The 21454-nt window shown below is 45.6% G+C and overlaps 1 protein-coding gene and 1 long non-coding RNA gene across 2 annotated transcripts in view; both read left to right on the forward strand.

The window, feature by feature from the left end:
* Positions 1 to 13940, forward strand: part of Endod1 (endonuclease domain containing 1) — a 29033-nt gene extending 15093 nt beyond the window's left edge. Inside the window, exon 2 of the mRNA XM_076926055.1 lies at positions 10327 to 13940. Within this exon, the coding sequence (XP_076782170.1) occupies positions 10327 to 11532 (1206 nt within the window). The 3' untranslated portion in view covers positions 11533 to 13940. The remainder of the gene's footprint in view (positions 1 to 10326) is intronic.
* Positions 13941 to 14000: 60 nt separating this feature from the next.
* On the forward strand, positions 14001 to 21307 carry LOC143439674 (uncharacterized). The gene is made up of 2 exons (XR_013107759.1): positions 14001 to 20382; positions 20763 to 21307. It is a non-coding gene; the product is annotated as an uncharacterized LOC143439674 (long non-coding RNA).
* The last annotated feature ends 147 nt before the right edge of the window (positions 21308 to 21454 follow it).

The raw sequence follows: 21454 nt of genomic DNA on the forward strand, positions 1-21454 counted from the left end.
GTGTGTGTGTGTGTGTGTGTGTGTGTGTGTGTGTGTACACGCCCAAGCTCACTTGCTTTCTCATCATCCTCACTCAGCAGGACACACACCATCCAGCCTGTTCTATTATTTAAGAGTTGTTAAAAAATAAATAAAACAGAGCCATAGAAAGGCTCTGTCCTCAGTTAAACTGGTGCTCACTGGGTCGGCTCCCCTGTGAGTGCTTATCTGGTTGTGCCTTAAAATTCTCCAGGGGAAGGAAACTCCACCCTTGCCAAGGCAGCCCATCCAAGTTTAAAATTCACTTTGATGACTCTTCATCAGGGCTACCTTTTCCTAGTGGAAGTTTGTGAGGCAGCAACGGAGAAAGGACAAGCAGTTCTCTTACCAGTCTCTTTTGTAAATTGAGATGGAACCTACATGCATCCTGTGGGTAAGCTGTTGTCCCGGGTATGGAACAGAGATGTTGGATACTAACTAGCCTTGACCCCTCAGTTCAGCAGGTCAGACAGATGAGGAAATGTACTTCCATCGCAGGGACTGACAGAAACGAAAAATCCACAGCTGTCATCCTTTCTTCTTTCTCTCTTTCTCTCTTTCTCTCTTTCTCTCTCTCTCTTTCTTTCTTTCTTTTCTTCCTTCTTTTTTTTTTTTTGTTTGTTTGTTTTTCAGGACAAAGTTTTTCTATGTAGCTCTGGTTGCCCTTGAACTTTCTCTGTAGACCATGCTGGCTTTGAACTCAGAGATCTGTCTGCCTCTGCCTTCCTAGTGCTGGAAATAAAAGGCATGTGCCACTGTGCCTGGCTCACAGCTCTTATCTTAGACGGAGTAAGAGATCGTTTGTTCTGGAGCCATGTTGAGTGACTGTGGCCCGGAAAGACACATTTGGGTTACTCAAAATTTCATGTTCCAATATGGAAGCAGTCAAGGTTTTTATAGTTTTACAGAACAAACAGAGTCATGAATCAAGGCAAGTTTAAAATACATTGCTGGGTGTGCCAGAGAGGCAGGGACACGGAGTTGAAGGGATCTTTTATACAGATGCAGGATGCTAGCTGATGACACACTTAGCTCTTTGATTGGTGGAATTAAGTTAATAGCTTCGAATAGATTTTTATTTGTTGTTATGAAGTGTTAGTTCAGATACAGAGTTGGGAAAGAACGGCTGTTCCGGAAGGCTAAAACTAACCCAAGATAAAGTAATTAGCCTCTGAACCCACAAAATTCCAGGTTTCCCACACTACTGAAATTCCAGTTTGTCCATCAATCTCTGCAAACACAGAAACTTTCCTGGAGGCTTTGTTTGCAGCCAGACACAGCGTCTTTCCTTCACAATAGTCATCTTGCTAAAACTGGTCAGCCTCCCCAGGCTCCGCCTCCATGTCTTCAGCGGCCCAGGCTCCGCCTCCAAGTCAGCTCAGCCTCCCCAGGCTCGCCTCTGCGTCTGCCAGTGGCTCAGGCTCCGCCTCCGTGTCCGTGCACGGCCCACCAGCATGCTTGGTTTGACCCTTCCACCTGGGACTTGCGTGGCTTTTCTTTTCCCTTTGTTGGTTCTCCAGTGCATTGACCTGAGAAGCTGACCTTCTGAGTTCTCCTTGTGCTCTGCCCTGGATGTTGTGATGTCCGTGCTAACTAACACATTCCCCTGGAACCATCCCTAGCAATCCCATCCTCCCTCCTCTCAGGAGAGCCTTCCATCACATGTGCTCCTGACACCCACTTTCCCCTCAGTCCTATATAATCTTCTGTTACCCTGAGCCTGCTAAACAGGCAGACTCTTCATTATGGTGTAGGCAGACGAAGGTTAAGAGAGTAGACCAGACCTCCAGTCTGTAGCAACACCCCAGAGCCAACTCTCAGCTCCCTGCTCTGACTTTCTTCTTGGTTTTCAAATATCCTGGTGTACATGTATGTACGTGACCCTGTGTGTATGAGGCATAAGAATGTGCACATATGTATGTGTTTGTGTGTGCACTGTGTATGTATGCATGTGTAGGTAGAGCCATGCTCTCTGAAGCTGGTCTTAGTAACACTAAAAGCTGTCACCTTTCCCTTCTTCCAGCAATCCCAACCCTCTGCCCAACCTCCTACTCACGTGGGGACAAACACGCAGTGCTGAATTTAGATGAGGGACTTACTGAGTCACTGCATGTGAAGCTCTTAAAATAGGCCTAGAATACTAGTCTTACAGGTCAGGACGTTGTGGCTTTATTATTATCCCATTGCAGTATTTCTTCAGCAAGGTTACATATGGGGAATTCAGGACTTTCTAGTGTGGGAGAACTAGGTTCTAATGATGCCAAGTACCCTGGGTTGCTGATGCTTATGTTCTTGTGCTTGCCTTTTGCCATCTGGATCTCCTTAGTGCTACCTGCCCTATCTCTGACTGGAGCCTGTCTTTCCTATTATCTTGCTTGTATGAGAACTGTGTGGGTGGGTGTTACTACTGGAATTAGAGCTGGGGCCCAAAATCTGCTCAGTGCTCAGGTGCAGTCAGGAAGGAACCAGTGCTCCGGGCCAGGAGTGACTTCCTGGGTCCTAGTGTGTCCCAGTTACTCCTTACCTAAGATACTGCCCGGGTTAGAGCTCCTGGGAGCCCGGCTTTCTCTGGGTTCTGTGAGATTGGGGGCAGAGCTGCGACCTGGGGATCTGCTCAGTGCTCGGGCCCAGACCAGAAGGAACCCTTCACTTTTCTAACATGAATATAATCACAAATTTGGCATACTATTTAATTCTGAAACAAACAAAAAAGATATGCCAAGGGTTTAAAAATCATAGGTTTAAATATCTGCTAAGGAAACCCATGAGCTTTTTGAGAAATACTCTTTTCCATTGGTACTAAATTTGAAAAGGAATTTATTGTAAGGTTACTTGTGAGTCTGGAGACTAGTAAAATGGAGAGTTTCTTCTTTTAAAACCTACTTAACATGTTGATCTTAATGAAAAACATTCCATCAAATACAGGCACTACATCAAATTACATCAGCAGTCCAGAGGGATGGGGTCAGCTGGGAGGCAGATTAGCCAGAGAGATTCTGTATATTCTCTCCCTACAGAGACACCCCTGGGGAACCAGTAAATGTAGAGCTGCCAGAGGGCAGCTGCCAGGGGGTGGGTGTAACTTGGAGACTATACGTATCCTGAACTTGCTCCTTCTGTCATAGGTATCATGTTGTCTTCAGGGATCTATGTTGTCATTAATTTACTGCAGTTGTTGTAAGCACATCATTAAACTGTGTCTCTAGGGTGTGGAAAATACATCTGCCCTTCAGGCGACAGCAGTCAGAGAGTATATTAAGAATGTTTGAGCCGGACGGTGGTGGCGCACGCCTTTCCCAGCACTTGGGAGGCAGAGGCAGGCAGATTTCTGACTTCGAGGCCAGCCTGGTCTACAGAGTGAGTTCCAGGACAGCCAGGGCTACACAGAGAAACCCTGTCTCGAAAAACAAACAAACAAACAAACAAACAAACAAGAATGTTTGAATCACCCACTCTTAACCATTTTTCATTTTAAGTAATAGAATCCTGTGTTTCAAAAGCTGCCCATGTGACTTGGGGACAGTCTGGGAGTCCCATTCCTCTGTGTTGGTGATGGTGACCTTTTTGGCCTTGGTTGTCACTTGACCCAGCCTACGATACAGGAGAGCCAAGCCCTGGGCTATACATGGAAGCCAGCTGAGCAAACCCGAGCTCAAACTAGCAGACAGCCATCCTTTCTCGTTTCTGCCTCAGGCTCCTGCCTTAAATTTCTGCCCTGACTTTCGGTCCTGACAGTCTGTGACTTGGCAGTGTTAAGTGAAATAAGCCTTTTGTTCCCCTAAGTTGCTTTAGGCCATGGTGTTTCTGACAGCAACAGAAAGCAAATTAGAACAGGCAGGGGTTCCTGTAAGACTCTTGGCTCTTTCGTTGAAGATTCTAAAACACCCTCATTCCAGCCCCATAAGGAGCCAGTCTGAGAAGGGAGATTTAAGTAAAGCAAGTTCTTTTCATCTTTTAATTCAGGGTCTCTCTATGTAACTCTGGCTGTCCTGGAACTCATTATGTAGACCAGACTAGCCTTGAACTCAGAGATCTACGGGCATCTGCCTCCACGAGCTAGGACTAAAGGTGTGTGCCCTGACACTTGGCTCAGATACATTAGGGGATAACGGTTGTCCAGCAAAATGGAAAGGTTCAAAGGTCTTCGGCAGAAATGCTGTTTAGACCCGGGCACTGGTCAGGAGCCAAGGCATGAAAGGAGATTTCCCACTGCTACTACATATGTGTAATTTAAAAAAAAAAAAATTAAATTCATATTTGAGCAAAAAGGAAATGAAATTCTTAGGTTTGGAAACTATGTAAGAAGCGGTGAGAGGGATCTATTGGGAGCCAGTGGACATTGGGACTGGCCACTGGCATGCCCAGGGACCGGAGATAAAGACCACCTGTAGGCTTGTGTCATGGAAGTACAACAGGACTCCCTGAGAGTAGCTGAGAGTTGAGAAAGGGCTGCAGTCCTGGCAAATCCAACAAGATGCTTCAGTTTGCAGGCCAGGCTGTGAGGAATTGCCCAGGATTGCAGAACAGGTCCCTGTGGGAGCTGCTTAGGGCTAGCTCCCCCAATACTCTCCCTCCCCTTCCCCCCAACACTGTCCTTCTCATTCACAGCTCTGCCCTTCCTTCTCCATGAGAAACCCTGAACTGAGGAAGGGTCCTGGCTAAGGCAAGTAGTGTTGGTTCCACTGCTCACCTCACAACCCACTGAGCCCTTGGAAAGACCTGTTCATCAGTGGATGCTGCGGAGTGCTTAGATACCACCTGAAAGCCAAGTAGCATAAGCCGACAGAAGGGGGACTGTGGAGATGGCACAGTGTAAAGGGCTAAGCCTGTAGGATTCCACACAGCCCCCACCCCCAGCAAACACGTACAAGTAATAAGTATATAAGCAAATCAAAACACCCAAAGGAAGCAGACTGTCTTTAGGGGAATGTTAAAATAAGTGTAGTCAAGCTTCCGAGAGATAAAAATGCATTAGAGGGCAGGAGTGAAACAAATTCTAAGGAAAATATCTCACTGGAAAAATCTAAGCTGGATACAGCTGAAAGAGAGCTGTGTCAGATGGAGAGAGTAAGATGTAAAATGTGGGAAAGAGATCAAGACAAGAAGAAGGAATCTGGACAGCTGTGAAGCCCTCCGAGGGTTTGAAAGAAAAGGCTCTTTGCCATTTTGTGATGGGTTTTGCCCCTTGTCCTTTTGCCAGCAGTTGATTAGTAGAGTAGATAGATCTTGGGAGATTTCTCTAGTTCTTTTCTGTTTTAATTTTGGCCTGTAGCATCCACATTAATTTGAATATAGCAGTGTATTGTTCTGAGGTCCTGGTCAGACAAATCTGGCCTACCATGGTGGGCACTTCCCCACTTCCCTGTCCCCTGCAGGAGGAAAAAGCAATGTTCAGCTGTCTTCCAATGCCTACAGCTGATAGGACAGCAGTGAGCGCTGGCCTTGTGGACAGCCCTTCTAGTGCATAATTGTCCATAGCCTCTTGGAATGGGGATTGGTTTGAGAAGAGAGTAAACTGGATGGATTTGTATAACTGTTACGGACTTTCTACACCTGCCCCAGCTCTAAATAGAGACTCTGAAACTTATATTTATTTATTAATTATAGCTTCAGGCCTAGCTTACTCTCATTCCCAACTAGCTCTTATAACTTAAGTTAGCACATACATATTAATCTATGTTTTGCCAGTGGCTTGTTAATTACCTCTCAATTTCACCACACTCAGCTTCTTCCTCCACAGCTGGCTGGTGAAATCTTCCACACAGGACTCTCCCAGAGTTCCTATCTCTGCCGGAAGTCCAGCCTTTTCTCTCCTCCTCTGCTGTAGGCTATCTGCTTTTTATTTAACCAATCAGAAAGTAAGAGAGAGAGTGCATGATGCAGCCATAGGAATAAAAGTACCAAAGTCCAGTTTGCACTCAATTCTCTGCATGCACAGAAATCGGCGTTTGAATAAAACAAAGACACTCTTTACTTGGTGCACAAAAAGATCACCCAGGGCAGATTTGTCATTTCAGTGTTTAGGTAGGAAATTGTGAGTCTTAGCTGCTTTCCTCATCACTATATACATATATATGTATGTATGTATGTATGTATGTGTATACACACATATATATATGTATTTATGTATATGTATGTATGTATGTATGTATGTATAGGCAGCTGAAGGTAGATTTACTTTAGTTGTGGTTTGAATGTACAGTTCATCCTGTCAGAGAAAGTGAGGTACAGCTGTGGTATGCCAATTTGTTCACAATATCTGGGCCAATCAGGATGCAGAGATGGGACAGGAAATGAGGAGGGCTATAAAATCTCATGGCCAGCCCCTAGAGATTCATTTCCTCCGTTGAGGGCTGATTGGTGTTCAGTCACATGACTTGGTGGGGGACAGATCACATTCAAACCACATTAGATGACTGCTGAATCTCCAGATAAGTGTTAATGAGCTGGCGGGCTTTGAGGGGGGCCATGAATGATCCCTGTGAAAGCTCTGATCATGAGGGGCAGGCATTGGGAACCGGAAGAAGCCATCACATGAGGTATGTGCCATACCTTGGTGGGACAGGTCAAGTGTGGCCCACATAGTCCCATACACCCAGGGTGTAGTGACTCTCAAACACACAGAACACAGAGATACCTCAGTCTTTTTGGAATCATCTCTAACCCCAGAAACTCCAGGGTGTGAGATACCACAGTCATTTTGGAACCGTCTCTAACACTGGCAGCTCCAGGGTGTGCTGCAGTTCCTAGACCTCTGTGGAGTCTGTTATTCAGTTTGTCTTGAGTTCCCATTCTTATTGTTCCATCAAATCTGTCATTATACTGGAGGAAACGTGGAGCTCTGCCTACTGGAAACAGGTCTCAGGAAGGTGAGATCCCGTGACCAAGGTTACCTTGATAACTTCGGATTCTTTCCTGTTTAACTCCACTGTGTGGTGCAGGGGTGGAAGAGGCTTGTTGGCACTGATTTTGTGATTTTAGTTCAGAAAGTTTGCTTTGCGTGGCTGCTTGGTGTTCTGTGCCACCTCTGATGGTGCACAGAACAAAAGGAAGCAGCCAGATCAAGTGCTGACACAGCAGCCTTCCATGGTCCAGCCTTCGTGGCCCATCCTGCCTGGTCTGTTCCCCACATACCCAGGAAGTATGGATAGCAAACCCTCAGATCAAAAATCACCAAGTCAGTCCTTTGACAGTCCTGAACCACTCAGCAGAAAGAAACACAGAAGGGACCCCATCTAACCAGGGTACCCTAGGTAAGCTGTATAGCTTTGTGGGGTAAGGATTCCTTTTTGAGGATCTTGTATCCTTCATGGACAAAGCCTCATGTTTCCTTCTGAAATTCTGGGCTCCTTGGAAGGATAAAACACATTAAAAACCCGAGAAAAGCTAAAATATCAGGCTCTGCAAAAATCCTGGAATTGTGGGGCCCAGTAAGCCCCATGTGGTCAGAACACAAGCAGAGGCACCCTACTCAGAGTCTCCTGTGGAGCCCCTGTGGCTAGCTTGCAGTTTACCATGAGTCAGTCCAGCCCTAGTTTCTCCCCCATACCAGGATGTTTATGTCCTCTGACTCCCGTTGTTCTCCACCCTCCTCTCCCCTTTCTTTAGCCTTTATCTCCTTCATCATCCTAGAACCCTGCTCCTCTGGTCACACCCTAGGCCTGCAGTCTATCCCTCGGTGGCCCTTGGCGTTGAAAACACTTCAGTATGGTGTCTGTGCTCTGCCAACAGAAAGACCAGAAGCTATGTGCAGACTTCCCCTAGAAAGGCTAACACAGCTTCAGTGCAGACAAACTACCCTAGTGAATGAATGAATACAAAGGCAACATCGTGAGGCGAGTGGACTTATGCTTACCCGGAGAACCCTGATTCTGCTGTGTCTTGATCTCCTCATCGAGCAGCAAGGCTACTGTTTCCTGGAGTATATCTTTCAGCTGTAAGAAAGTGGAGACAAAAGACTTGCAAAATGAATGAGCTTCTTATCTCTTTCCTAGGAGGGATGGGGTGGGTGTGGGGAGTGTCTAGACACATTGTTTCCTAGGCTAGGGAGAATGGAGTGACTCCGAGGGGTCAGCCTATGGAGATAAGTGTGGGAGGCTCCAGCAGACATACCTGTTTCATGCCAGCCTGCAGGACCCTCACCCTCACTTACTCTGTGGTTACACTGGAAAAGGCCACAGCAGAGCCAGGCAAACTCATAGTCGGCCTGCCCTAGGCTGCTGACAAAACCCTATGGCTGTGGCTTGACTGGAGGTTTGAAGGGTGGTGTAGGGAGTTAGCTCCAATATTAGGGAGTCAGTTAGCAAGAAGAGATTTGTTTTGATTTGTGAGTAGGGGTGGTACAGGGACCAAAAAATTGAAAGAAATATCGGCAATCCAGGAATCAATCAACCAGTGTTGATTGCACATATGTCCTCCTAAAATGTCCTGGGTATTTTTAAGAGGGGATAGTTTTGGGCTTTTAAGCAAATTATGATCCTTTAAAATGTTTGATTTATTATATTTTGTGTGTATGAGTGTTTGTCTGCATGTGTCTGTTTATATCGCACGTGAGCCTGGTGCCCTCAGACACAGAAGAAGGCATCAGATCCCCCTGGAAGTGGAGTTACAGATGGATGTGAGCCAATATGTGGGTGCTGGGAACTGAGTCAGTCAAGAGTAGCCAGAGCTAACCACTTAGCCATCTTTCTAGCCCTGACCATTTAATTCTGTATCTTGCCTTTGCTTTCGATATTACAGCACGTACTTCCAAACCACACACTCCCCAGAATTGAAAGTACTGTTTAAAGGGTTCAAGATGGTTAGGGGATATATTATCATTTACTTCACATTTTAGATTTTTGTTCAAGCCCTTGTTACAAACGCTGTCGCTATGATCTTCTCTGGGCCTAAAAGTGAACAGAAAGTCCACCGGCCTTAGACTGGGTTCTCTAGCAAAACCACAGTCACTGCTACCAAGGAATTTACAGTCTAGTTTGGGAAAGAAACATAGTCCTTAACTCAGAGTTCTTATGCCCTTGGATTAGCAAACCAACTAATTATCTGTCTAATCTATCTATCTATCTATCTATCTATCTATCTATCTATCAATTATCTACATGTGTATAGATATATGTGTATATATATATATATATATATATATATATATATATATATATATATATACTGTTGAACTACAAAGTACCTGTATAGAAAGAGGAAAAGATACATCTATATATTATAATTGATATATAGCACATATATTGATTGGCATGTTAATCATAGTAAGCATCATAGATTAATTCGAACATCAGTTAATCTAAAAGTGGAAGAAATTTTAAAAGATTATCACAGGATAGGAGATGGGAGGGCCTACGCTTGGTCTTTTGGGTTCAGTCTTAGCAACCAAGATAAAGAAAATTCAGGCCTGGAGGATGGCTCAGCCAGTAAAGTGCTTTCAGAATAAGCTCTGTCCCCGAAAACCACACTGAAGAGTCCAGATGTGATGGCTTGGGCTTGTAATCCCAGTGCAAGGGAGATAGAGACAGGCAAATTCCTGAGGCTTGATGGCCATTCAGCCTGGTTAGTGAACCCCAGGTGAATGAGAGACTTTGTCTCACTAAACAAGGTTGGCACGCTGGAGGGGTGGCTCTTCCAGGGGACCCAAGCTCCATCTCCAGCACCACAGCCAGCAGTGTATGGCCTTCTGTAAATACAGCTCCAGGAGAGCTGATGCCCTCTTTTGGCCTTTGTGTGCATCTGTACACACTGCACATAACTCCTCACAAATACATGACATATAATTAAATTTTTTGTTTAAATTTAAAACAAACAAACAAAACCAAGGCCTGGAAGAGAAACAACAAAACCAAATTTTGTTTGAAAAAGTGCCATAATGAAACTGAATTCTTCGTAAGTTAATAGTTTTTTTTTTTTTTTTTAAAGGATGGGTGGTTCTGGAGTAATGGCGCTGATGTCACATGCATGTGCATGTATGTGTACACTCCCTATATATACCTACCTGCATGTATATACATAAGCACATTGAGAAGAGTCATCACGACTGTATGAGGTGGGACAGGCATAGAACATGAAGTAAGATGCATCCTATTTGAGGACACCTCCAAATACCAACATTGAGGGATACTAGAATAGTGTGTGTGTGTGTGTGTGTGTGTGTGTGTGTGTGTGTGTAAGAAACACTTCTTTAGAACCCAAGGGTGAGACGTGGTGGAAGGGTAGGATGTCCCTTGCTTTGGCAGGTGGTTCAGGTGCTCCTCCCACCTCTGTGAGCAGGAACAAATCTCAGCTCTGCCTTCTTTCTTTCAGATTGATGATCCTGACAGCAACTTTGAGGAGGTAATTGATGAGGCTGATGCTGTCACCTCCGTGAACAACCTAGGAAGCAAGCAAGCCTTGAATGCGGACTACCTTGACTCTGGCTATGAAATCGGACAGCTGTACCCATTTCCCCTTAACAGTGACCTCCAGACGCCCACATTCCCACTCACAAATTCAGTTCCAATGACCCAGTCTTTCCGGGAACGATGGCACATGAATCTCAACAGCCTCATGGACCAAGCCTTGTTCCCACACTGCAACGATGGCAAAGACCTCTACACCCTCACGGGTGCTGTCCCCTCAGAGCTCAAAGTTAACGGCAAAGTGACTATCCCTGAATTCGTCTGGCTGGCAGCCTGCTGTGCAGTCCCTGGAGGAGGCTGGGCCATGGGCTTCATCAAGCACACCCAGGACAGTAATGTCATAGAGGATGTGATGGTGAGAGACCTTGAGAAGCTACTTCCTCATAAGCCCCAGCTGTTCCAGGACAACTGTGGTGAAACGGAGCAAGACACAGAGAAGATGAAGAAGATTCTGGAAGTGGTCAACCAAGTCCAAGATGAGGAGCGGTCTCTGAAGTCTCAAGAGATCATGAGTCCCCTTGCCAGCACCCAAAGCCAGAGGTCTGCCCTGCTGTCTCCAGAAGCATCACCGGAGGAAGGGGGCAGTTTTCTGGGAAAAGTCCTGGGTTTCCTTGCTACCCCGTTCATTAAGCTTTTCCAGTTAATTTATTACCTTGTTACAGCCGTCTTAAGGAATATAATCCATCTCCTTTGGTTTGTGGCCAAGCAGGTGATAAACACTGTTGAGAGTTGCCTATACAGTCTGGGCGAAGCTACTGTGTCATACCTCATGGCCATTGGACAAGAGTTGGTGAGCATTCCTTGGAAAGTGCTCAAGGTCGTGGCCAAAGTCATCAGGGCCTTTCTCCGGATCCTCTGCTGTCTGCTAAAGGCTGTCTGCAGAGCCCTGAGCATCCCTCTCCGAGTCCTTGTGGACGTAGCCACTTTCCCTGTGTATACTGTGGGGGCCATTCCCCTTGTGTGCAAGGACATTGCTGTGGGCCTGGGCGGTACCCTCTCGCTCCTCTTTGACACTGCTTTTGGCACCATGGGTGGCCTGTTTCAGATTGTTTTTAGTGTCTTCAAGCGGATTGGCTACAAGGTTACTCTAGACAATTCCGGGGAGTTATAGAACTCAAAAACCTAGTAATGTTCGTTGTGGTGAATTTTGATTTTTTTTTTTTTTTTTTTTTTTAAACAGCAGGTTTCTGTTCCTTGTCAGCTATTGTGTTTTGTTTGCCTGGTGGGTATGTGTGTTTTTCTGCAAAAGAGTACGGCATGCTCTAGGTTTGATCTAAGAGAAATGTTCAGGGTAGGTTTGGTGTCACTTCCACGAGTCTGGTAACTTTACCACCACTCTCCTACTTAGAGGGAAACACCTGGCATGATCCGGGCTTATTATGAAAATTAATAATAAGGAGGATGGCGTTAAATGCTGTGAGAAATGGCATTGTGTGCCTTCCATTACTCTTGGAGATTTAAGGCAAACTAGATCTGTATATTGTGGTCCAGTCTCAGCATCCCCTCTTTCTCTCCTACCCAGCTGTCCCTAGCGATGAGCCAGTGACTGCTCTGTTGAAATCCTTCCCTTATGGAGGCAGCATCTGCTGTAGCTCTGACCTTTACCTAGGTCTCCAGGGTTTGGTTGGTTTTAATTTTCTCCCAAAGTTGAATTTTGCTGGGTCACAATAAGCATTTTATGCCAAATATGACATAATAAAATTTGAATGCAGCCCCAGTTGGAGCAGACCTGGTCCCTCTAGGCGTAGAGGAGGCAGCATGAAGTAGGCGCTCTGTGTCTACAGGCATTCCTAGGGAAGCTTTGTCCGAGTTATATTACATCACTGGCTGAGGACATTAAACACAAAGACCTGCATGTTAATAAAATATGAAACTTCATATTCTCAGCATCTAATCCATCAAGTGAGTATTCGGTACCATAAACCAGTCTGACTTCTCTCCTGAAACAATTATTTGTTATAACTATCTAGGTAATAGAAATAATAATAATAAAAAAAAACCATTCTGGTCTTCTTGGGTAGAAGTATATGTATGTACATATTTAAGAATTATTATCTCTTAGAATATTATTTTTATAGTGTGTTTGAGGCTAAAAAAAAGCAGTCCTTCATTAATGCAAGTTAAATTTGAGAGCTTATTTTCAGTTTTGATCAATCACTTATTATTTAAAATCTTGCACTAGAAATTACAACAAAAGGAGCCAGAGGGGACAGAACATCGGCTGTTCCCAGCTGGCACATGAGAATTAAATTTTGCGGAAATAGATTTGAATGGCACCAGAGGGGACTAGCAGCCTGCAGGCTTCCATGCAGCCGTGACTAGGAACCTGGACAGCAGACAAGCCCTTGCTCAGGTAGATACACACCAGTCATCGAGGGTGGGACTCACAGCAGTATTTGCCAGGAGTTTGCTCTGTCAGTGGGAGGGTGAGGGCTTACCTGGGCACTGATGAGTCCAAAAGGGACTCTCAGAAATTGCCAGAGAAATGGTGTGGCCAAACCCTCATTTGTTTAGGACCCAGAGGCACAAGGAGGCTGTATTTGACTTTGTTTGCAGGGCTAGTGGAGGCAGGTCATGGTCAGCTAGGTCACCCCATCACACCAGGGTGTACCTCCCTGGGTGTAAGTAGGATTTTATCACCTATCAAAGATACCAGGCTCTGCATCATCAACTGGATGTGGCACTACTAACAAAATGCCTCTCAATGAAGCCCTTTTCCTTTCAGTGAATATTTGCAACTTGGAAATACCCTACCCACCCCCTGCTGCCATATTCAGCTGTCCGGTTATTTATTCTTGTGTGGCATTTTTTTTTAAATATGGGAAATGATAATAAGACAAAACTATATCTTCAGGTTGGAGGGCTGAGGCCCTTCATTCTGGAGTTTCTTGTTGGCAGGGCCTCTGGTTCACTGGAACTAGCTGTATTTGTTTTTAAAGTCCTACCAGATCTCTGGGCTGATGGCCCACTCCCAGGAGGCAGCTTAGGCCTCTGACATGGGGGTTGGGAGACAAAACCCCTGTCTTCAGCTTGGAGGGTTTGCTGCAGCTTCATTCTGTTCTCAGGCCCTTGGAAAAGTTAGCCAACTTTGTCATTCATGGAACTGTTTTGCTAGCCTGTGTCAGCCATGTCACCTCTCTCCCTTAGTGCCTTTTCCACCTAATGCAAACTAGGGAATGGAAGGAACCCAAGGAGGGATCCTCTGCTCTTCCCTCATCCATGCATCTCACAAACACGCATTTGGTCATCAGGGTTGCAGAGGTGGGAGATGCTCCATCTATAAAGAGTTTCCAGTATGGTGGGAAAACACAGTACAATCCATGCTGTGATGTGTTGTGGCAAGCACCACACTGAGGATATGTGCCCGTCCTGCAGCACAGGAAGTAAACCTGCAAGATCGGGGAAGATAAAGGACCCCTTTACAGAGAGGGTGAGAAAACCACGTCAGTCGACCATAATAACTCTGTACAGTGCTGCGCCACCATGCAGATGCTCAATAAAGTCGCTGCTGACCGCTCACTGGTTCTGTAAGATATGTAGGGCCCGGGCGGGGGGGTGGGGTGGGGGGGTTGGCATCTGAATGCTTGGGATGAGTTTCGGGGCTGTCTGTGACCACTTCCCTTTTCCTTTCCTCCTTTTCCTTTGTGGGGCTGGAGAGTAAAACTAGCTCGTGCTCCCAGAGGCCCCTACTACTGAGTTACATACCATGCTCATTTCTCTCTCTCTCTTTCTGTATCTATGGGTGTGTATACACACGGAGGTTTGCATGGAGGCCCGAGGCTGAGGCCAGCTGCCTTCCTCTGTTGAACTCCAACCTGGTTTTTTTTTGTTGTTGTTGTTTTGGTTTTTTGAGATAGGGTTTTTCACTGAACCTGGAGCCCACCAGCTGATTAACACTGCCAGTGAGCTCTGGGATCTGCTTGTCTCCACTTCCCTAGGGGTGCGTGTGCGCGTGCGCGTGTGCGTGTGTGTATGTGCCGGGGCAGTGCTGGAGATCTAAAGTCATGTCTTCAAGCATATGCCTTTACTCACTATGTCATCTCTGCAGCCCATTTATCTTCTTTTTAATTCAAATTGCCCCATGCAGTTCTCAATTTGCTATTGTTTATTAAAATTTCCCAAGCTGTATGTGAGACCTTAGAAGCTCTGATCAGTGAGCGGGCTTAAAACTACTATTCCTATTCTTCATAAATATGAACAAAGGCCTATTTGCTTCACAGACTCTGAATAACATAGAAAATTGTAGAAATGGTCCTATTTGTTTATCATCAGGAAACTCACACAGTTCACAAAAGGCAGCCTGTGGAGGGCGTGGCGATCCTCTGTGGCCTGTCGTGAGATGCCCCCTAGAGCGTTGCAGTGAACTCTGTGTGTGTCCTGTGTTAAGTACCCTGTTTGTTTAACATATCACTCGTGTTTTACACAGCGCTGCACTATAAGCGGGACTGTTTGAGTCCCACGTTCTCATTGGCTGTTTAAGCAGGACTGTTTGAGTCCCACGTTCTCATTGGCTGTTTAAGCGGGACTGTTTGAGTCCCAAGTTCTCATTGGCTGTTTACGTTTCTATTTTCCCAAGACCGTCATTTCATCTCTAAAAGAGACAATGCAAACCAGCAACACTCTCATGACCACCCGTGTCAGTTCAGGGTTTCAATGTGAGATGCTCCCTGGAGGTGAGGAGGTCACTCCTGGAGGACAGTATTGCTGTGCAGTCGAGATGACAGTCAGGTTTGGCTCACTAGCTTACGTGCGTAGTGCATAAGTTGCTTACCTCTGCTTCCTCATCTGAAAGGCAGAAAGACATCTGACTTTGATTCCGAGTTTCCGTAAAGATCACGATTCTAGATCAAAGCTGAAAGAGCCAAAGTTAAAGGACAGTACAGGAGTCAATGTGAAGCTGAAAGCAGAGGCCAGAGTGCATCTTTGGTGTCCGTGAATCATGAGCAGTCTGGAGTCTACAAACAAATAAGGAAACAGAGGCCTGCGTTTGCCGCAGTGTTTAGGAAGGGAAACTCGAGCAAGGCTTTCTGGTCTCTGGCTTTGACAGGTGTTTTCCCTTCAGGTCTCTTATCTCATGGAATCTAGAATTTTATGACAGATGTGGCTTCTCTGGACTTTTACTTAGGTGAGAGGGAACCATGCAGGTAGCAACATCTCAGCTGCCCAAAAGTGGTGGAGGTCCTCACTATAAATAAACAGGCTGTGCTCGCCAGCCTCTTAGATAAGGCATCCATCCACAGATGAATTCATTCATCTTACTTGATGGGTCGCAACAAGGCCACTCCTGCTCCAACAAGGCCACACCTCCTAATAGTGCCACTCACTGGGCCAAGCACATTCAAATCACAACAGTACCTCATGTCTGGCAAGCTGGCAAACCCTGGGTCAGCCTGGCCAGTTCCCAGCACCAGACAGAAGCTCCTGGAGACTCTGCTGGAGGTTTCAAGCAAGGGCATGGTCCCCCTAACTTATTTTGCAGGTTGTGGATCCCTAGGTGTCACCTGTTCACTGCATCCGGAAGTGAAGAGGGATGGGGAGCACCCTGGGAGCTCTAGGATGTTCCTGGAACCTCAGAGATTGAGTTTCCTCCTTGTGAGTAACTGCTGTTTCCAGAGAGAGAGCACGACTGCTTCATTTATAAACAAGAAGAGACTACTACGTGGGAGGGCTCTCCAGCCACACTGTGATCATTTCTGTCTTCGAAGACTAGTGCAATATGAGCTATTGATGTAGTTAGCCTGAAGGCATTTAAGAAACTGCTCACACTCCTTGCTCCCAGATAATACCCCAGCAGCCTGAAGCATTGCAGGAAATCTCATCGATTGGCTCTTCATGTAGATTACAAAAGCAAGCAGTCTGAGGAGAGTTAAGACAGTATGTCCAGACCATCAGTGGTCTTATGAAATCTTCCCTTGAGCTGAAAACCATTTCCCCACACCGAAGATATTCAGTAGGTAAGAGGTGTTCCGGGATTCTTTGCTGAGAGTTGGGCAGTACCTACCTTAGGCCACCATGCCATGAACCCAGAACCTTTCTGACTGAAGGAAAGCCCTGGATTATGAGTGCTGGCACCAAAGTGAGGGGCCTTCTAAGTGCAGGAAATTGTTCTTTAAATGTGAGAAAATGAGATAAATAGGAATACTCCATAGTGGGTACACCTGAGAGAAACAAGGTTGGCCGATCTGCTGCACCCACACCCAGTGCTGTGTGGGTACATTCTACCTAGCTGGCCTTCTGAGGGGACAGGGTATCCCCTTGACTTGTGATGTTTGCTGATTTCAGTGGCCTTTTGCTGCTAGTGTGATCCTCTGAGAGCAGCCTTGGGCAAGGGTGTGTTCTTGTTCTCTCTCACCCTCAGCTTCTAAACTGATGAACTGCCAGGAGCTGGCTCCCCACACCACTATGCTGTATTCCAAGTGTGAGCATAAGATACACAGACCAAGCTGTATAGACACGGTCCAACAAAGAAAAAAAGTTGAAAAGCTATGGTGAGGCCAAGGCAAGACAGTCCCCAAGATCTACAAGTGTGGATGCTGTAGGGGGGGGGACGGGGAAGTCTGCAGTTTGCTTTGAATATTTACAAATCTGCGGCCAGTATCTTTAGCCCAGTGCCACTAAAACCAGTTATCTAACACCTCTTCCCTAGTCTGTTTCAATCTCCCTGTCCATACCTGGCTTCCTTTGCTGATCTGCCTCTGTGAAGTGAATATACTAAATAGATGCCAAACCTCCTTGTGGATGCTCTATGCTGGCACAGTGGAAGGGAGTGGATGTCGGGGGACTGCTCAGAGGAGCAGGAGTGACTTGAAAGCAGCTACGTCACTGAAAAGATTCCACATTCATTTGATAAATAACAGCTTAGGTTCATACCACATGCAAGTTCATAAAAAAAAAAAAGGAGAAAAAAACAACCCAAACAAAATTATTCCAGGGATAAGCTATTGGGTCCCAGACAGAGTCAAGTTGAAGATGAAGAGATAGATGGAAAATCAGATCCTTGGGCTATGAAACAATGAACTACAGAAATCTGGAGATGCACTGCAGAGCCCTGTTTCTCCCAAGTGCTCCATTAGAAGTGGATAAGGTTACCAGGGGAAAGCTGTTTTCTGTGTGGAGAATGGGAGGACTGAACCCCTGGCCAGCTGTGTAAGTGCCATGGATGGCCAAGGAACCCTCAAACATTGCCTTCAAGGGGCTGAGCAGAGGCTGAGAAGGTGAGCTTTAGACATAGCATAAGGGTTCCCCAACGTCTGATAGCTTTCCCCTTTCTCAGTGGTGAACTTTCCACTGCTCGGGCAGGTGATCCTTACCTCCTGAGCCTCTTGGCCAACTCTCTTGCTCCTGCAAGTCCTTGATGTCCTGATACCTAGAATCCACCTCTAACTGGGGTCTAGTTCCAGCCTTTGAAGCCTATCCTCTATGCTTTCATCCATATACACGCCCAACTTTCTAGTCACACATCTCAGACCACAGAAGCCCCTAGTGTCTAGGGCTTGCCCTACAGCTTCTGGAATCGTCTGTATCCCATCCTGTCTGCCCCAAAGCACATCCTGATTCCAATCTCCCCAAGACAGAGCTCCAGGCATTTCTGAGATGCTAGTTCACCTCTAAATTCTTACAACTCTCCCTTACATTCCAGAAGAAATAGTTTACTCTTTCCCTATAAGAACTTTTTTTATAATGCTAACGTTCCTGCTTCCTGCCTAGAAAAGGGTTGGCGATGTATAGGGCAATGTACTCTTTGAAGACGATTAAACAGACTGAGTCCCCCTCATAGTACAAATACATTGTTAATTACATAAATTGTAGAAAGCTGGTTAAAAGTCTATTTTGTGCTAACTGTATTTGCAGTCTTTGCTAGAGATGTTAATACAAACAGTGATAAAACACTTTCGAATAGAGAGGGTAGAGGAGACTCTGCTCTGTGATTAGAGACAAACTACTAAGCAAGAACCCTGAGAATGGTTCTAGGTGACTCAGGGAAATGGTGAAAGGCCCAGACTCAAATGGTGTGTGCTCTGCTCACACGCTGCTTCTCAAATAAAAATCAATCCAAACCAAAGCAACAAATGGCACAGAAATTTATGATTGTTATTTAAAATTAAAAATTTTAATTTAAGTTAAAGAGATGTCTCAGTTATGGAGAGATATGCTACTCTTCCGAACGACCTGGGTTAGAGTCCAGCACCCATAAAGCAGCTCTGCCTGTCCATGACGTCAGTTTTGGGTATCTGGCGCCCTCTTCTGGTCTTCATAAGAACTGCACACATATGGTTCTCATATCCATGTACATGAAACACTCATACACATAAAACAATAAAAAAAAAGTTTTTAGCCCCAGTGTTTGTTTAATACCATCTATGAAATGCTTTTAAAGATAATTTTAAGAAGCTATAAAGTTCAGCTCTTTGTGTGGAACTGATAGCCTGACAAACTCGGCAGCTGTTGCGGACTCGGCTTCTGTGACCGCAGCATGAACTTGTGAGGGTTTTGTAATAACTGGTTTCACCTGCTTCTGAGATCCCTAGCCTGTTAAAAACACGGTGTCAGCTGGAAACCCAAGGAGGCTGCTGTTGATTCTCCCTGATGTTGTTTTTGAAACAGACTTGCTCCCAAGGAATTGCTGGTATTTTTCTGAACCCCACACAATAGGGTGTGTGTGTATGTGTGTGTGTGTGTGTGTGTGTGTGTGTGTGTGTGTGTGTGTGTGTGTGTTTTCTTTTCTCTTGTTTTTGGTTGTTCTTGGATCTGGGGTTTAATGTGAAGTTAACAAGACCCAAGCAATGTCCCGATCTCTGCTGGCTGGTGTTCCAGGCTTAGGCAGGCCCCTCCTCCCTCTCTCCCACCCTTTCTCCCTTTCTCTTCCTTCCGTCCTTCCTTGACAAGATCAGGAGGAACAGTGGTGTCTAAGCCGGTGTGCAAGAAGCCAACTTCAGGAATTGCATCAAGAAGTCCAAGCAGCTGCTCACAGCAGAAGCTGGTACACAGACAACTCAGCAGCAGGCTTCAGCCCACGGGGAGCTGCGCAGCGAGAAGCCATCTTAAAGGGAGATAGTTCACCGCACCTACTCTCTGCGCCCTTCGTATTCCTCTCTCAATCGATGTACGTGTGAAACCATGTAGAAACCGCCCACGTGTTTGCCTCGTGTTTGTCTTAGTCACTTTTGAATTCTAATTCCTGACCTTGTCATTGGCCACTCTTCCTGGAGTAGATAGGGCTTAATATTATGAAAACATTCAAGACAGCATTCTATCATTGACTTCAGGGAGACACTCCAAAACTTTTTTCTGTTTAGCATCCTTGGGACAGGTGCCCACTAAATATGGACTAGGAAGTGCCCGATGAGTGTCAAGGGATTTCTACCTTGTAAGTAGAGTGCTTTTTAAAAAGTTGGTTTTCACTGACAGAGAACCTTGTTATTCCATTTGTATGAATTATCTCATTTAATTTTTATAACGCCTCCCCACCCCCACCCAGGAGGCAGCATTGTTTAACAAGTCTTTATGCTTTAATAGCTAAAAATACCATATTACAGGTCTTGGTTTGTCAGTTTCTGGGCTCAACGGGGCTATTCTGTTGGGGGTGGGGTGGGGGTGGGGTCTTATGAAATTGCATTCAGATGGTGGTTGGGGCTGTAGAGGCCAGATCGGTAGGTAGGGTTCACTCGCCTGGCTGGCAGCTGCCACCAGCTGCCCACTGGCACTGTTCTCCACAGCACCCACTTCTCAGCTTCACGTCTAGGTGACCAGAGAGAACATTCTAAAAGATCCAGCTAACATGACTTACCTTGTTTGGAGATCCCAGAATACTGTATCGGTGCAGTGGCTGACCAGGCCAGCTCTGCCCAGACTCGGGGGCAGTCTCTATCCATGGATGAATGGCACCATCCTTTCTGAGGAGCTGCTGTGATGGAGAAGTGGATCGGCCACCGGAAGTCATCATTAATGTCTCATTTAGCAGGTAAGGAAACTTGAGGATGAGTTATCCAGGTTTGATGACTTGTTTGTCTAAAGTCAACTAAATCTATACTCCCTCTAGTTTTCTGACTGTTGCTGCAACTTTATGCAAGAAGGAGTAGCAATAAAGAAGCCATTCTCTTCAGGGTTGTGATGTGCTCATGAACACACACACACACAAAATATATTTTAAAACCTTTGTAAAGTAGAGCTAAGGGGCTGTAGAGAATGTTCAGTGGTTAAGAATACTGAACCCAAAGGACCCAGGTTCCACTCCCAGCACCCACATGACAGCTCACAACTTGATGACAACTTTGGAATTTTTGTTTCTTTAAAAAAAAAACACAGAAATACAATAAGAATATGATTTTATTTTAATCCCAGGTGTGGGATGTGAGGGCACTTCAGATCGGTCACAGCCTCGGGCTCTAGGGAGCGGTGATTTTGCCAGCTGCAGATGATTGTGTGATATTTGGAATTCTGGGAACTTTTGAGAGGATACATAACTGCTAGGGGCCAGGAGAGGACTGGGCGTTGTTGCTTGGCTGCTGTTGGTCGTGGTTTGTTAAGTAGTCACATGCAAAGAAGAAACAAGAAGAAATTGGATATCCTGACAGTGGAGACCATGCTTGCCCCAAGGAACTCAACTTCCCTAATTAGCTGGAAGTCATCTAACAATCACGTCACTCCCTTTCCCCTGTATCCTTTTCTCTCCTATTTGTGTTGGGGAGTTGAAATGGAAGAAATGGGGTGGAGAATGGTGGAAGGAAGAACCCACAAAGTAGCAAAAAGACCAGCTATTCGAAATTGTCTGTAATTTCACTTCCAGGGGATCTGACGCTCTCACACAGACATACATGGAGGCAGAACACCAATGTATATAATATAAAAAATAAAAATATACAAATAAAAATAAGTAGAGATGAGAACTGGAATGGTATTTGTGGTATGTTCACATCAGGAAAGGTGGCACTGAGAACGTCACTCCCTCCATGCTATGAATGCTTGCTTGCACTTGATACAGAAGCATGTGATCTTCGTAGAGGTGCATCCTCACAGAGGCCTTTGTCTCCTGA

The sequence above is a fragment of the Arvicanthis niloticus genome, chromosome 27, assembly GCF_011762505.2.
Source record: "Arvicanthis niloticus isolate mArvNil1 chromosome 27, mArvNil1.pat.X, whole genome shotgun sequence".
Taxonomy (NCBI): Eukaryota; Metazoa; Chordata; class Mammalia; order Rodentia; family Muridae; genus Arvicanthis; species Arvicanthis niloticus.